Source organism: Nomascus leucogenys, chromosome 17, assembly GCF_006542625.1.
Source record: "Nomascus leucogenys isolate Asia chromosome 17, Asia_NLE_v1, whole genome shotgun sequence".
Taxonomy (NCBI): domain Eukaryota; kingdom Metazoa; phylum Chordata; class Mammalia; order Primates; family Hylobatidae; genus Nomascus; species Nomascus leucogenys.
In genome coordinates, this window is record NC_044397.1 from 2,603,635 (window position 1) to 2,621,505 (window position 17,871).

General features: G+C 40.6%; 1 protein-coding gene across 1 annotated transcript in view; it reads left to right on the plus strand.

Annotated features, from left to right (window-relative positions):
* The window catches only part of DNAH8 (dynein axonemal heavy chain 8), a 317,387-nt gene that overhangs the window by 289,375 nt on the left and 10,141 nt on the right, over positions 1-17,871 (plus strand). The window contains exons 89-91 of the mRNA XM_030796747.1: positions 6,087-6,243; positions 9,449-9,601; positions 9,681-9,870. Coding sequence (XP_030652607.1) covers positions 6,087-6,243; positions 9,449-9,601; positions 9,681-9,870 — 500 coding nt within the window. The remainder of the gene's footprint in view (positions 1-6,086; positions 6,244-9,448; positions 9,602-9,680; positions 9,871-17,871) is intronic.

Here is a 17,871-nt window from a genome sequence, read left to right on the forward strand (position 1 = left end):
AAAAATCGGGTTTTACTTCATTGATCCTTACTGGGAAAGTCATGTATTTAAAGGTAATATGAAGCTAATATCCCAACTCTGGATGGAGTTACAAACACTTGCTAGATCTGATATTAGGACCCTCATATCACCATAGCTGACTGAAAGTTCTGTATGTGAAGCATGACACCTTATGCATTTATCATAGCATGACTTTTGGAAAGGATGCAGATAGTTCAGGTATGCATGTTTGGGTCCAGATGTGGCATTCTAGCTGCTAATCAAATGAAAATGCTGAAGACAGAGCATCTCCTCCATTCTCCAGCTTTATTCTTAAATGAATCCAAAGGCTGCTGTATAGGGTTTCCTCTACTCCCCCCAAACGCAGCTTTTTCATAAGCAAAGAAGCCTGGTTAACTTTCCCAGCAGCCTCTTAGGATTCTGCCAATTCGTGTGGCAAGTTTCACAAAAGGCTGTGGAACTCACACCAGGGAAGGAGGAGAGAGAAGGGTGCAATTCTCTCTTTCCATACGCTGCAGAGAAAAGGCAGAAGGGGGCGCTTTCTGGTGGGGCATAAAGAGTAAGAGTTTGTAAGATGCATCTCAGTGAACCTGAAATATTTGTCCCTGATTTATCTCTGTTAACTTCTTGACAACTATGATGGACTTTGCCTTATGGGGATTTATTTTTCTCTGTTTTTCAAACTGAAAATGATTTTTAATATTCTTTATTCTAAAAGTCCTACATTCTTATGGAGAAGCATAAACAATACAGAAAAATAAAGAGCAAAAAAGAAACTAATAATTACAGAAAGAGCTCATCATACAAAAATCCTACTGCAAAAATATCCTTCTAGATTTTTTTCTGTGCCTATAAGCACAATATTAACAACAAAATTAGATCATACCATAACTCTGTTTGGTGCCATGTTATTTTATTCTATAATCCCCCAATGACACCCCGCATGATCAATGAATATACAGCTACATCACCATTTTTATTGGCTATATAGATTTTTATAAAGCTTTACCAGGATTTATTACTACAAATACTGTTATAAAGTCATATAGATTCATCTTTGTACACTTGTCTGATAATTGCTTCTAAAACAGCCTTATTAAACGTTGAATAAATACAAAAGAATATGTATACTGTATTTAAAATGTAAAGGACAAATATACAATGTTGCTTTTTTACGCCACTCTTTCTATGTTTTGCTTCTTTTCTTCTTCTTCCTTTTTGGCTTTTGCTAAATAAGACTTTTCCCATTTCATTTTTTTTCTCTTCTGCTAGTTTGGAAATTACATACTCTGTTTCTGTTCTTTTACTAGTTACCCTAGAAATTTTAACGTCAGTTCTTATTTAGGTCTAAAATTAATATATTTATGCTAGGCATGGTGGCGTGTACCTGTAGTCCCAGCACCTTGGGAAGCTGAAGTAGGAGAATTGCTCGAGCCCAAGAGTGTTGAGTCCAGCCTGGGCAACAGAGCGAGAACCCGTCTCTTTAAACTAAATAAATAATAAATAAAATGAGTATGTTCACTTTCCTTTCTCTTAGATGACTTTAGCCACAGTGACTCTCCTCCTGACATTTCAGTATTTTAATTTTATCTTTTATTATCCCACAATTAGACATACAATGATTGTTTTATACTATAATGCTTATTTAGACTTACCTATGCATTGGCCCATTCTTTTCTATACTTCAAACCTTCCAACAGAATAACCTCCCACCTTTCTAAAGTATACCATTTAGAATTTCTCCCATGAGGGGGACATTCTTTTATGGATGATAAACTCTTCTATTTTTGTATGAAAATGCCTTATTTTGCCCTTCTTTTTTGAAAAACAGCTTTTATGAGATGTAATCTGCCTATCTTAAATTGTCTCATTTTAGGTGGACAATAAATGATTTCTAGTAAGTTTACCACTGCAATATAGTGTTATAAGATCTCCATCACTCTAAAAAGAAATGTTAGGCCCATTTGTGCCAGACTGTCATCCCTAGCCTCAGGCAACTGCTAATCTACTTTCTGTCTCTGTAAATTTACCTTTTCTGGACATTTTGCATAAGCAGAGTTATACATTATGTGATCTTTTATGTCTGGATTCTTTCACTTAACATAATGTTTTTGAAGTTCATCCATGTTGTAGCGCATATTAATACCTCCTTGGTTTTTATTGCCAAATAGTATGCCAGTGCCACATTTTGTTTATGCATTTACCAGCTGATGAATAGTTGGGCATGTTCTACTTTGGGGCTGTTAAGAATACTGCTATGAACATTCGTGTGCAAGTCTTTGTGTGGACATGTCTTTTCATTTCTCTTGTGTAGATAACTAGGAATGTTATGTAGTTAATGGGTCATTGGGTCATAATCTATTCTTAACATCTTAAGAAACTGCCAAACTGCTTTCCAAAGTGACTGCATCAGGCCAGGAGTGGCAGCTCATGCCTGTAATCCCAGCACTTTGGGAGGCCAAGGTGGGCGAATTGCCTGAGCTCAGGAGTTCAAGACCAGCCTTGCCAAAATGGTGAAACCCCCTCCCTACTAAAGTACAAAAAAAATTAGCTGGGTGTGGTAGTGCATGCCCGTGGTCTCCGCTACTCAGGAGGCTGAGGCACGAGAATTGCTTGAACCCAGGAGATGGAGGTTGCAGTGAGCACCACTGCACTCCAGCCTGGGCGACAGAGTAAGACTCTGTCTCAAAAACAAAACAAAAGAAAGTGACTGCACCGTTTTACAATCCCCTCAGCAATTACGAAGGTTCAGGTTTCTCCACATCCTTGCCAATATTTGTTATTATGTATCTTGTGATCATAACCATTCTTTGTAAGTGTGAAGTGGTATTACATTGTTGTTTTAATTTGCTTTTCCTAATAAATAATGAAACTGAACATCTTTTCACGTGCTTATTGACCATCTGTATTTCTTCTTTGATGAAATGTTTATTCAAATATTTTTTCTTGCCTTAATTCTTGAAAGAGAGTTTTGTTTGGCACACAATTATAGGTATATAGTTATTTTATCCTAACAATTGGAAGACACTATTCCGTTTTCTTCTGGATTTCATTGCTGCTGTTGAGGAATTGACTGCCAGTGTAATTGTTATTTCTTTCTAGATAATCTGCTCTTTCTCTCTGGCTCCTTTTAAGATGTTCGTTTTGTTTTTGGTATTCTATGGTTTTACTGTGATGTATCTACATGTAGAGTCCAAGGTTGGGAGGAATTTGGCTTGCCATTACTGGCTTTGCAAATATAGAAAGTGGGCCATAAGCCAAGAAGTGCAGGCGGCCTCTAGTAGCTGAGAAGGACCTTCAGCTGACAGCCAGCAAGAAATTGGGTACCTCAGTCCTGCAACCTCAAGGAAGTTAATTCTGCCAACAACCCAAATAAGCAAGGAAATGGATCCTTTCCTACATCCTACGGAAAGGAACCCAGCCTTGCTGATGTGTTGATTTTAGCCCAGTGAGACCTGTGTCATATTTAGCACCTACAGAACTGTAAAATAATAAATTTGTTTTGTTTTAAGCTGCTGACTTTGCAGCAATTTGTTACCGCAGCAATAAATAGTATAGGTTTTAAGTTTTAGTTATGTTTTATTTCTAGAACTTCTTTTTGACTCCTTTTCAAATATGCTATTCACGTTTATAGTTTCCTCTTTAATACTTGTATTTTCAGTCTCCTTTTAAAACTCTTCAATATCGCAAATACAGTATTTTATAATGTGCATCTGAAAAGTCACTTAAGATCTCTACAGGTCTGATTCTGCTTTCTGTTGTTTCTACTGGCTCTTTCTCACATCGCCTTGTTTCCTTATAACTTTTTAAACTTTTGACTTTGAGCTTATGTCTATTGGAAATTAACTGTTGGATTATTTGTGACCTGAGTCAAAGGTATATTGTTCCAGGAAAGAGTTGTGTTTGCTTCTATCAGTTGCCACCTAGGACTTCCTAGGACCACCTTAAAATAAATTCTTGGCTTGAGCTTTTCCAAATTGCACAGGTAATATGAGTAAATGTTAACTAATATCACAAACATGGTAAATTCAGAATTTTCAGGAAAGATTTTTCCCCCACTTAGTGCTAAGCTAGATAGAACAAGTTACCGATCATCTTCTTCTGACAGGTGGAGGTTACTTTCTAGTGTACCCTTATACTGAGGTTGTAGCCTTGTGGGGTCCCAGATTTATGTAGGAATTTCCTATTATGCTTTCCACCTCAGGTATGAGGGCTTCTCCCCTGTCTCATTGCACTATCCAAACAGAAACTCAAAAACACCAGTTAGTTGATGCCCCCAGGGTAAAATCTGGCTTTATCTCTCTGGATTCCAGCATTCACTTTATTTCCAGCATTCATTTTATTTGACCCTGAGGATTTTTTATTGTCTTGCCAGTTCGGTGATGTTTTTAAAAGGATGTTTTTCATATGTTCTCCTGAAGTTTTAGTTGTTTCAGAAGGGTGGTTCACAGTAACATTTGTACCATGCTGTCAGAAATGGAAATGTCAAATGTCTCATTCTTTTTAAGGATGAATTCTTAGGTGTAAGATTGCTATATTAAAAGGTATGCACGTATAATATTTGGATATATATTTCCATATTACAATGGCTTGTTTTCTGTTTAAGAAAATAAAACAGAAAAAGAAGTCACTAATCTCAAGAGTTTGCTGAATCCCTTTTAGATTTGCCTCTCACATCTACAAAAGGAAATATGAATGTGGTTGACATCTGGACAAGAGACAAAATTAGCAAACAAAACAATAATCCTCCAAAATAAAATGATTTGAAATGTATAGATGATAAATTAGGAGTTCAGAAAAGGCTGAGAAATTTAAATCTGACCAAGTCACACCTGGCTAGGGAAATCTTCAGTGACTGCCCATTGCCTTTAGGGTGGTATTCAGAATCCTACAAGTTCCCATATAACCCTGCATGGTCTGGCTCCTGCCTCTTCTCCATCCTCATCGCTCCTCCTATCTCACTGGCTCCAACGTCACTGGCCTTATCTCTGTTCCTCAAATGCACTGAAACCGTTTTCACCCCTGCCCTTACTTCTTATCTGAATGTCCTTTTCTGCCTCCCATCCCACCCCACCCCACTGCCTGGCTGACCTGTTCATCCTTCTGGTCTCAGCTTACATGTGACTTTTTAACTTTTACTAATCTTCTAGTGTAAATTACCTCTGGCACACGAACACATACACACACACATGCACATACAGCACCCCGCCCCCCACCCACCTGCACACACATTTCTACTCAAATGTCCAGGTAACTGGTCAACCCAGCATCTCAGGGACAGAGACTAAATTCATGCATCTCAGAGTATCTGGTCAACCTGAAAGAAAGCTAGAGAGTGGGACTGAGAGAATCAAACCTCTCTGAAAGCATCCTGTTCTTTCCCTCCACAGCACTTGTTAGAATGGGATTGTCTAATATCTATCTCCTCCACTAGAGAACAGAACTGTGTCCTATTCCCTGCCATATTCTAGAACTTAGCTCAGTGCCTGGTACATGGTAAATCTTTATTGAATAAATGGATTTAAAGATGCATGGCTGCATTTGAACAGGTGGAGCTGATGGGTGTCAATAGATTTCCCTGGAAATCATAAAACCAGTGGAAAAATGAGAAAACAAAACAGAAAAGACAAAAACATTTTAATAGTTTATAACTCAGTGAGGAAATATGAGTGGTCCTCTTTGAACCAACAAGCTGTCCTATAATGATAGACTCTTATGACCAGTCTATAGCAGGGGAGAGTGAAAGGAGGTGTGCCCACTGTTAAGCATGAGGTGGTCAGGTTAGCTACAACCAAGATGGTGAAGCAGCGATTTGGATTTCCAAGGGCGTTTTGGGGTCTCTTTCCTTGAAGATGGCGAGTGTTTCATTTCAGTGATGTTCTTGATGTCCTATTAGGAGGCAGTAGAATGGATTTCTAGTTTCTTTCGTTCCTCTAGGTTGATGGTAGTTAACTTTTCTTCTTCTTCTTCTTCTTTTTTTTGTAGCTTGCTTTGATTTAAGTGATTCTATCGGTTCATTTTAGCTTTGACACTTATCTCTTACGTGTTTCCCTGTAACATGCTGAACAGCTCACTCTTTTTACTAGGTATCAGAGTAACACTGCTTCTGCTGTTCTTGAAACAATTACCAACATTCAACCCAAAGAGAGTGGAGGTGGCGTGGGAGAGACCCGGGAGGCCATTGTTTATAGATTATCTGAAGATATGCTCAGTAAACTCCCTCCTGATTACATTCCTCATGAGGTAAGTCTTGCTGCTTTCCCACTGGCATACAGGGCTATTTGTATATTTAAACAGTAAGTCTGATTACCATGAAAAGCAAGAATCTACCTGTTGGTGAATTACCTGTGTGATAAATTTTGACTATATTACTAAACTCTGCATCTCTCGTTGTTCATGTAGTTCTCTCTTCAAAACTTAAAAATATCAGAAGAAAACATTTTCCATGACGCATTTCTGTTGCATTCTTTTAAAACTTCCTTCACAAGTTAATTCCTCCTCAATCAAAGTTTCCACTGTGACCCATTTATATATCAATTTCTACAATGCCTTAAGCTGTGCTAAAAAACAACTCAAAAATCTTTAATGCCAAAAAGCAATGGTGTTGGTGATTTGGTATTCTGTAAGATGTTCCAAGTGTTTTAACTGTAGGTAGGTGATCCACCCATCTACTCCATTGATTTTTAATCACCTCTGAAACTCATTGAATAGGGTGGAATAATTAGTAGAGATATTATTATGAATATAAGCACCCTGTTACCAATCTGAAGTTTTCTAAGAACCACACTTATTCACTGATTAGAATGGGGTGGCATGGGACAGTAGCTGTGTTTTTGAGCACTCATTACAAGCCAGACCCTATCCTAAGTGCTTCATACACATTATGACACTCAATGCTCAGGACAGCACCAGCAGAAACCAAGCTAAGTGGCAGAGCAAGAATTTGAACACAAAGTGATCTGACTCTAGAACCTGCAGTCTTAGCTAGTTTTAGCATGCAATGAGTGTCCCAACAATAAAAAGTGTTTTATTGCCTCTTAAAATAGTTATTGTTTCCATTGTGTAGATAAGTACCAAGACCTTTGGTTAAGATATTGAAATCAATAGCTTCATGCAGAGATAGTTATAGTAAGGGGAGAAAATATTTTTAAATGGATAAATATTGTAAGTATACACTTTCAATAGTTCTATTGGTGTGATCTTCAAAAACCAAGGCAGTATACTTGCCTTCAAAGATTTTTAATACTGGCATGTGAAAGTGAGATAAAACTTTCTCTAAAAGACTACACCACAGGGATGCTATTGCCAGGGGAAAGGTTCAAGACCTTGTGGTAATTCGAGCTGTCCAGTCTTGGTTGAGGCCACTTCACCAACAAGACCTCTGTTCTGGCGATTATTCCAGCAGAAACTGAGCATCAAGGGTGTAACTAAATGGATTCCTATATGGGAAAGAGTTTGTACTAAGAGACATCTAAAACTTGTCCCTTTTCCAAGATCACTTACTTTTTAGCGTCTTATTTTATAGAAGAGATCTTTCTTGAACATGTGGCTGTAAAGTGAATTTTGTAAATCAAAATATAATTGTACCATTGACTTCTGTAGTAAAAATGAAGCTACATTATTGTAGAGAATACTACCTGGTCCCAGAAACATAATGAAAATGCTATATAAGACTACAGCAAGTCTTAAATTTTATTAATAAAAAGACAATTTTAGGCTGGAACAATAATTATACTCAAAATCAGGATTAGAATTACATTTTCTAATCATGTTTTTCTAAGCATGTCTCTATCTCAAGTAAAGTTTCCCTTTTAAAACCCTAAGCAGGACAAGGCCATTTGTTTGAAACTGTTAATATACTAGAGATACCTGGGCTATTGATTTGATACTGTAGTCAATACCCGAGCTTTATTTTCCACTCATGGGGTTGCAAAAGTATTTCTATAATTTCCCTTTTCTCTAAGAGTGAATTTCCACTCTTGAGATGGATTGATTTAAAGGGAATTATATATAGATATAATTTATATATATACACACACGCACGTGCGTGCACACACACACACATATGTATGTATGTATGTATGTATGTATGTATGTATAGCATATACATATGCTATTCAGCCACTGGAGGTTGAAGGGCTTGGGATGGAGATGAGAACGAGGCACTGGAGGCTGCAAACATGTAGGCTCTAGAACCAAGAATTCTGAAGAGTAGCTGAAGGTTGCTATGTCGGACTGGGTTAGGGACCTCCACTGGCATGCTTGACTGATTTTAATATCGTTTGCTCCACCCGCATGGGTAGTCCTATTCAGGCTGCCTATTTTATATCTGTGCTCGGTGTTATATCTGCTTCCCTTTTTGTGCTTTCCATCTTCCTCTTTCACTCACTAGAAGCAACCCAATTGCAGTAAACAGAGGTGTCCCTTGCTGAAAGGAAACTTCTGCACCATACTAGAGGCCTGTCCCATAAAAGGAGGAGAACGGTTCAGATGACTCTGAAGCCCACCCATCTCTAACATTCCAGCCTTTATGAGGGGGCAGTGGGCATCTCTGGCAGAGAATCCTGCAGCTCCTGGCCTCCTGTGATCCTTCGGATCTATACCTCACTTTGAGTTCTCTCCCACTCCACGTGTCCCATCCTTGTTCCTTCGATTCTGGCACCTCTTTGACTGTGGCCAGCAGCAAGTTCAAATCCCTTTATGAGTTCCTGCCAGTATTTGTAGTCTATCTTTTGTTGGGCATATGTCACCAAATTGAAATGTGTATATTGTATTGGCTTGTTTTCCAATAATCGTCGTATTTTATTGTTCCTACAACCAGAGGCTTTTGTGCTGATCTCTTCAAAATAGTCAATAAGTGATACATCAAAAAGAACAAATGACAGATATTTAACTGGCTCTCCCACAAAATCAAATATTTTCATTGATTGGATTAGGAAAGGCTCTCTTTAGCTGTCATTGCTAAGGCAACAATGATCTTTGGAAACTATAGCTAATCGTATTTATTGGTAACGGCTCTGTAAAGATTTTTGCTGTATTAACTTCCTATGACATTTCTAATAACTCTGCAAACATAATGAAGAAAAAATTCCACTGTACTCCTATGAAGGTTAGATTGCAAAAAGAATATCTAACTGACACCCAGCACTTAATCATGTGAAAGGAGAAAAAGGTACAATTTTATTTCAGCTCTTTAAAGTACATTTCCAATTATTAGCTAAGTACAATCAGTAAGAAATAAAAATCATTTTAGTTGAACAGTAGTTTTGGAAACCCAGGAAATGGAAAATTTAATGGCAAGTTTGGTTCTGCAAGAGATATTTTAGAGTTCATTTGGGCTGGTAGAGATACATCTAGAGGAAGAAAAAGAATTGAGAAAGAAGAGGTCATTGGAAGAGAAATGACAGATGAGAAAATCTCCTTTATTGCATTGTTTACTTTGTTTTAGGTGAAATCTCGTTTGATAAAGATGGGCCATCTTAATTCAATGAACATCTTTCTTAGACAAGAAATTGACAGAATGCAAAGAGTCATTTCAATACTCCGCAGTAGCCTGAGTGATCTAAAATTGGCCATTGAAGGAACAATCATTATGAGTGAGGTGAGCTGTTATTACATTAGTAGGCATTTCCTTCTTTGTTGATTTTCTTATTCATGTGTTTTAATTTTTTCTTCTCCAGAACCTGAGAGATGCTCTGGACAACATGTATGATGCTCGTATACCTCAGCTCTGGAAAAGAGTGTCTTGGGATTCATCCACACTGGGCTTCTGGTTCACTGAACTTTTGGAAAGAAATGCTCAGTTTTCTACGTGGATATTTGAAGGGAGGCCTAATGTATTTTGGATGACTGGTTTCTTTAATCCCCAAGGTATGTGCTCATAGGAGATTTGGCAAACTTGGAATTTGTGTGTTGTTGGATAGTAGCGTCATGTGATAAATGTATACCATATAAAACAATATGGAGCCGTAGCTTGCTAGATGCTGCACATAGCCTTTCAAAGGCGAAAGAACACAAATAATTCTTCTGTGTTTGTTTTACAAATCCAATCCGCAGCTCTTCTTGTCAGTTCTTTACAATGTGGTGGCAAAACTCTTCCTTTTTCTTTTCACCAGCTTCAGCAAACCATCAGTCTGGGGTTAGGACACATGAAAGAGTAAAAAGAAGTTTCTCTCTAACTTACAGTTTTGAAATGTTTGTGAAATGTCAAAAATGAGGCACCAAAAGATGCAAAAATTGTTTCCAGGGTTTAGAAAATTAGATTGATTTCAAAAATGACTGTGACAAAAGTATTCAGAGAACTTCAGGGGGGGTCTTCCCCCACTCAGTTTTCCAGTTTTTTCTTTTTTCCTGAAAGAGTGCTTTATAATTCTGCTTCGTTTATTCCTTCCTTCTAGAAATGTTTACTGAGAAAATTAATGGCTTGATGTCATAGAGTTTGTAAGGTTCAGAAACATGACACCTTTTTGTCTTACTAAAATATGGATAGTTTTACTTCGAGTAATTCTTGGTGAAAATGAACAAATGTTGAATTCCTTATGGTTCAGCAGCTTATGGCTCCATTTGTAATAAAATTTTAGAAACATTCACACTTAGAGATTTAGGATGAATTATTGCTTCTTGTAGCAGTATAGGTGCATCTCATAAAATAATGTTGAGTAAAGGAAACCAAACAGAAAACATTACATGCAGTGTGGTTCCATTTATACAAAGAATAAGAACAGGCACAATGGCTCTATAGTGTTCACAGTAGGGATAATGACTGTAGAAGGAGGGCAGTGATTAGAAAAAGACACAAAGGGTCAGGCACGGTGGCTCACGCCTGTAATCCCAGCACTTTGGGAGGCCAAGGTGGGCAAATTGCTTGAGCCCAAGAGTTTAAGACCAGTGGGGCAACATGGTAAAACCCCGTTTCTACAAAAAATATGAAAATTAGCTGGGTGTGGTGGCATGTGCCTGTAGTCCCAGCTACTTGGGAGGCTGAGGTGGGAGGATCACCTGAGCCTGGGAGATCAAGGTTGCAGTGAGCCGTGATCGCACCACTGCACTCCAGCCTAGGCAACAGAGTGAGACCCTATCTAAAAAGAGAGAGAGAGAGAGAGAAGGTATAAGGGACTTCTGGGGCCCAGGAATGTTTCGTTTATAGATCTGGATACTGGTTATGTGGCTGCATTCCCTTGGTGCAAATTCCTTGATATTGCTGTATACTGATGATTTGTTTAGGGTTTTTTTTTGTATAAGGCATACTTTGATCATACTTTTCATGCATACTTTTCATTATACGTGAAAAATATGCATTTAATTGTATACATACATTCATTCACTGTATGCATTTTCCAATACCTTAAAAATGTTTAAATTTGAAACACTAACCATGATGATTTCTATGAACATATCAAATTATACATAGTATTTTGTAAAGTCCGTAGCCTTTAGAGTTGTGAAGGGCAGCCCCCAGATTTCACTTATCTATTTTTCTCCCAGAATTTCCATTGAATTAGGAGAGGAACATTTTTTTATTATGGGTCTCAGATTTTGTGTGTCTACTTATGAGTCTCTTTCCTCCGTATGAGCCTCAATTTGAGTAAGTCGCCACCAGGTAATTCCTGGCTGAGGAGCCTGAAGTAATAGCATTTAACTTAATAAGGATTGTTTGACCACCTCCCATTTGCCAGCCCCTCTGCTAGGTACTTTCAATGAAGAGAGATTTGAGACCCGGTTCCTGCCCTAAAGGAGCCTATAATCTGGTTGGTAAGGCAGACACATCAGCAACCTTAATGTAATGTGATAAGTGCCCCACTGTGTGAGAACTAAGTGCCATGATAGCCCAGAGGACAGAGAGATTAATTCTGCCAAGAGCTTCACACAGGAAGCAGTGAGTAGGGTTTGCAGAAGCAGGGATGCCAAAAAAAGAGCGGGTGCCTTCCAGGCAGAGGCCTGAGCAAAAACAAGTCTTGTTCAGGGGAACAGGGAGACCAGTGTAGCCAGGGCTCAAGAGCAAGGCTGGGGGTAGTGGGGAATGAGGCCGGAGTATGAAAAGTCTTCCAGGGCCTCAGGGGTTGGGGCTGTATATCAGAAGGTAATCCCAAGAGAAGGCAAGTGATGGACTGGAATATGGAGGCCCAGTGCAATGAGACTCTTGCCAGGTCCAAGGAAGAGGGCCTGGGACCTTAACCATGTGCCAAAGAGGGAACAGATTTGATGGAGTGATTAAACGGGGGTCTCTGAGAGAGCGAGGGACAATGTAGGCTGGAGGCAAGGTACAAGACAGGGAGCGTTGGGAGAGGGGCAGGTAGGGCAGAGAGGCAGGGAGCACTGGAGAGGTGTGTTGGCAGACTTGGAGTTGGGAGAGGCGTAAGGACCAATGATTTCCAAAAGTGTGAGGTTATTGAGTGTATCTTTGATATTTAGAAACCAAGGGAATGGAGTTGTTTTATCCCTGGCTTTCCATAGACATGAATGCACATAATTTTTTTCAGTGATTTTTTTCATTCAAAATATAACTTAAAAAAGCAAAGTGTTAATGTGAACTAATCTTTAATTGTTAATATTTGTTAAGAAATGTTACAAACCAGAGCAATACTTAAAGAAATACAAATGTAGATTCACATGATATGGTTTGGCTCTGTGTCCCCACCCAAAACTCATCTCAAATTGTAATCCCAGTGATTGGATCATGGAGGTGGTTTTCCCTATGCTGCTTTTGTGATAGTGAGTGAGTTCTCACGAGATCTGATGGTTTAATAAGTGTTTGGCAGTTCCTCCTTCACTCTCTCTCTCCTGCCTCCATGTAATACATGACTGCTTCCCCTTCTGCCATGATTGTAAGTTTCTTGAGGCATTCCCCAGCCATGCAGAACTGAGTCCATTTAAACCTCATTCCTTCATAAATTACCCAGTTTTGGGTATGTCTTTATAGCAGCGTGAAAATGGACTAATACATCACATTTCAGTTAACGCCTTACTTTCCTTCATTTGTTAATAATACTCATCTTTTCCCTTTTGTTCAGTTCTGCTTTCAAGTTAGACTTTGATTCTTTCTCTCAGGTCTCTCCATGTCTTGGAAAGCCTTAACTTATTCAAACATCCTACCGTTTACACACAAGCGCACACACACCCTTATCCATGACTGCTTTCTGTTAGTCACACAGAAGACTGGAAGTCAACTCTTCCTGCACACTAATCACTCCGCTGCTCTCTTTTTGTTCTCTTGACATGAGGGACAAATTACTTTCTGTTCCACCTCACTTGGCCAAATCTGGCAAATAAAGATTACAGCCACTCCATACATGTTCCCAGGCAGCATGCAAACACATAGAGTCCTTTCCAACTGGAAGCCTTGCTGGACACTATTTGACATCAACAGTTGATTTCCCAACATGAATGTATCTCCTGGGTTTTATGTCCTCTAACTCAGTCCTCTTCAATGAAATAATTTCTTTCTTTGGTTCAAAACATTTAAGTAAATGGCTTTTTAAAAAAACCCTACATAGGCAAGGCACGGTGGCTCACGTCTGTAATCCCAGCACTTTGGGAGGCCGAGGCGGGCAGATCACGAGGTCAGGAGATCGAGACCATCCTGGCTAACACGGTGAAACCCTGTCTCTACTAAAAATACAAAAAATTAGCCAGGCTTAGTGGCGGGCGCCTGTAGTCCCAGCTACTCGGGAGGCTGAGGTAGGAGAACGGTGTGAACCTGGGAGGCAGAGCTTGCAGTGGGCCAAGATTGCGCCACTGCATTCCAGCCTGGGCAACAGAGCAAGACTCCATCCCCCACCCCCCCCAAAAAGAAAAAAACTCTACATATTTAAGTAAAACACAATGCAGTTTGCATAAAGGCCATAGCTTCATCACAAATATATATACAGTAATCAGAATCACCTGGACCATAAAGAAGAATATAGAACACCTGCAAAGGCTTTATTCATGTATGATTGCTAATGTTTATAATTTTATAATGTAATGTGACATCTGATGCTGTTTAGTGTGTTTCCCTCATTGTCTGTCTGGTGACTGCTCCATAGGCCTAAGTGACTTTGAGGTCCATGCTATCTCAAGGACAAGTGACGTGCTTCGCTTGCCCCCTGTCAGCACCCGAGCTTCTGCTGTTTGTAGCACTGCTGTTTGCCACATGGGTGGCCTGATATTTTGTCTGTCATATTTGAAGAGGCTGAGTCAGCCACCGTGGAGCTCATCTGGCATTTTCAGCACCCCTCACAATCATTTCTGTAGCAATTGACGAGCTCAACCATGTGGCAATTAGACTGGATGATTAAAATAGTCAAGCTCTCTATATCTGTGACCCTGTGATAGTTTTTTCAACGTGCAGCTTTTTTCTGTGTGTGGATTTGTCTCCCGGCGGATTACTCGGGCCAGGAGAACCTTGTGCTCCACTGGGTTTTCCCAGCAGTTGTTGGTGCACATCTTCCCATATTATTTAAGATTGTTTTTCTCGGGGGTCGCAAAGGATGGCCCTGGTCTGTTTTTCTCATAGGTGTGCCTTTTCAGTGCGTCATGTAATGTGATTTAGATTCTGGTGCATGAGCTTGCAAGTGTGTGTACATGTCTGTGCTGTGTGTGGGGATGTGTTTAAACCCAAAGAATATAGTTGTAATGAGCCTGACTTCAGGCCAGGGTATTGACTGCCTTTCAGAACATCTTAATTGATAGCCATGCTTTGCCATTTGATGTTAGCTATGACTCACAGGGGCTGCTAATGAAATGGAGGCAGAGGCTGAGTGTGTTCCCCAGGTCTCACACCTCTGTAGTAGATTGAACCATGCAGTCCTGTTATTTTCCAAATGTTTAGCTCAATCTGGAGCTTGATGCCATTTAGATGCCAAACTGTGCCCACTTTTTTCTGTTATTTTTTTCTCAGTGTCTTGGCAAGCCATACCAGTCTGTTGTGTCAGATATCAGTGACAACTTCTTCCATAATGCAAATCAAGATTTTTCAGTTAGAGGCAATTCTGCTGGATCAAAGAGATGGATCATTTTTGTCCTGTTATCTTGCATTTCTGTAAAAATAATCTACAACTTTTTGCCTGTGTGTGTGTTTTCAGGGAAACATCATCAACTAGCTACAATCTCCGAATGCTTGTCTTGAAGAGTTATAGAAGTCTGCTGTTTGTGGAGGTGGGAAAGTGTGCCAAGGACTAATGGAACTTTAGGATTGGAAGGGACTTGGGGATAGCTTCTAATCTAATAGCAATTCTAAGCATGCCCCAGTGCCACTGTTTGATGAATGAGAGCTACCCTTAAACATCTTGGGAAATCTAGGTGAGCGGACCTCTAGGTCCTAAACTTCAACGTGAGTGATAGCACTAACCTGCCCTGTCCCCAAATCACAGAACTATAGAAATGCCTCTGAGTGAATAACAACCCATCCTCCTTGACTTTTTGTGTGAGCAGCTTTTACGCACTGGCCTTAGACACAACCACATCTGTTGTAATTCAAGTCTTTGCATGTGTTTACCTTCCTTAGCAACCACCCAGTCCTTTGTAATCTGGCCAGGCTCCATCACTGTACTGAAACTGCTCTCTCCACGGCCCTCATATCTAACGACCTCCCTGATGACATCATTGCCCTTGATTAGAGCTAGAATGCCAACTCTGAAAACTCTCATGCCTTGGTTTCCATCCATGCCCCTCCTCTGATCTCTTCCTACCTCAGAGCTCACTTTGTGTGCTCTTCTTGGCAACTTCTGTCGTTGGCCTCGGCCCCCTCGTTGATGACCTCAGCCTATGACTGGCTCATCTAATGTCCCACTGTAGCATGCTCATTCCTCACTTTCACCTGCCAAGTAGGAATTTCATCCTCCTGCGAAGGTCACCAGAGCCGTGATCTGCCCATCTTCCTCCTGAGTCATCCTTGCCAGGATTCTGCTGAATGTCCTTGTGCACCATCCTCCAGGTTACCTGGATTCTTGTGAATGGACTCCTCATGTCAAAAAGTGTAGAAGAGGGAAACCAGGACAGCATGGTGTCATGGAAGGCAAGGAGAAGGAGAGTAGTAAGTAAGTAGTGGCAGGTGCTCCAAGACGGCAAGTAAGATGGGCCAAAAATGGCCAGATGGATTTTTCAACAAGAAGACCTTTGGCAGAAGTCTCAGTGGAATAGGTGGGGAGGTGCAGGAGTCTGATTTGGGCGTGTGTGAGTGAAACGAGGAAATGGAGATGGGGTGAGTATGGATAACATGGATAATTCTCTCAAGACATTTGGCTGGGAGGAGGAGAAGCAAGTTGGAGGAGTAGGTATAAGAATAAAAAGTTTTCTTTCTTTCTCTTTTAGTGATAGGAGAGGCTTAAACCTGTTCAAATACCGGTGGGAAGGAGAGAGAAAGATAGAAAGGGGGTTGTGGGAGGGATGAGGGAGGGAGAGAGAGCTCAACAATCCCAGGGAGGAGGTAAAAGAGGCAGGAGGAGGTGGACACAGCACTCACACGTGGAGAAGTGTGCTCCAGGCAGGCGGCACCTTGCACACTGCAACAAGAGTAATAAGGAAGGAAAGGGCATAGATGCTCATGGTGATGGAGCATAGGTAGGCTTGCTGGCAAGAAGTTAAGGGCATTCCCATCTGATGCTTTCTACTCTCTGTCTGAAGCTGGAGGTGAGGCCCTCTTGAAAGCAAGAAGGTGTTGGTGGAGAGATTTTTAAAAGAGTGGCAGAAGTTTGAGAAAGAGGGCAGATGAGGGGGACAGGGAAGGACTGATAAGTGGTCTTGAGAATTCTGTTGAGGCTCTTGATGGTGAACTGTAGTGATGGTGGCTGTGTGATGGTTTCTAGTTTCATTCAGCAGCCTGGTATAGATGTGAGAGAGGGGGGACATATGGATTCATCTGGGATTGCGGTTTTGCCAGGCAGGAGATGAAAAGGATGGATCTGAACTAAACAGGGAAGGAAATGAAGAAAAGGGATGGAGTTGAGGAGAAGGTCATAAAAAATGATGAGGCCAAAGGTCTGAGAGGTCAGATGCTGAATGGGGTACTGGAGAGACCCAGGTGTTGTCAGAGTGCCTAATGAGCCGCAGCAGATGGGTATATGGCAAGGACAATGAGAGGAGGGACATGTGGCCAGAGGCTGTGGTTGTCAGTGCAGCAGAAATTCCCATAAAGGGTGGAGGAACAGTTGGGAAGGGCAAGGTCTTTAGGGTTGAGCCAGGGCAACCTGGCGGAAGGTGGAAAGAACATTCTGTGAAAAGGTGGAAAATATGAGAGTTTGTCAAGGAGGGAACAGTGGAAAGGTTTGGGAGAGAGGGGAGAAGTGGGAGGTTGGTTAAAGGGAAGGGAAGCATAAACTAGCTCAAGGAAAAGATAGTTCAGGGCAGGAATTACATTTTTAAATGAGTTTAGCTGATCCCAGCCTTGCTAAGACAGGTAGTACCAACTCTCCCGTTTATGCTGAAGTTTTACTGGAGCCAATTATGTCCTGGATTAGTCATTTCAGAGAAGGTGTGTGTCTCAAGGGGCCCTGGAAAGAGTCACTTGTGCTACTGACAGTCTTCTTAATATTGTGCCTGTACTCTTCCCACTTGTCAAACTTGCTCTTAAAACAACTGTGGATCAGTGACTGTCGATGACTTGTCTGCAGAGCTTTTTACAGGGCAGTGGTTCTCACACGTGCCTCCACAGTAAAATCACCTGGGGAGCTTTTAACACATACTACTGCCTGGGGCCCCAGAACAAGTATATCAGAATCTCTAGGGCTGAGCCCTCTAGAGTCCACACAATCAGTTTTCTTTTCTTTTCTGTTTTATTTTACTTTGAGTTCTGGGATACATGTGCAGAACGTGCAGGTTTGTTACATAAGTATATGTGTGTCATGGTGGTTTGCTGCACCTATCATCTAGGTTTTAAGCCCCGCATGCATCAGC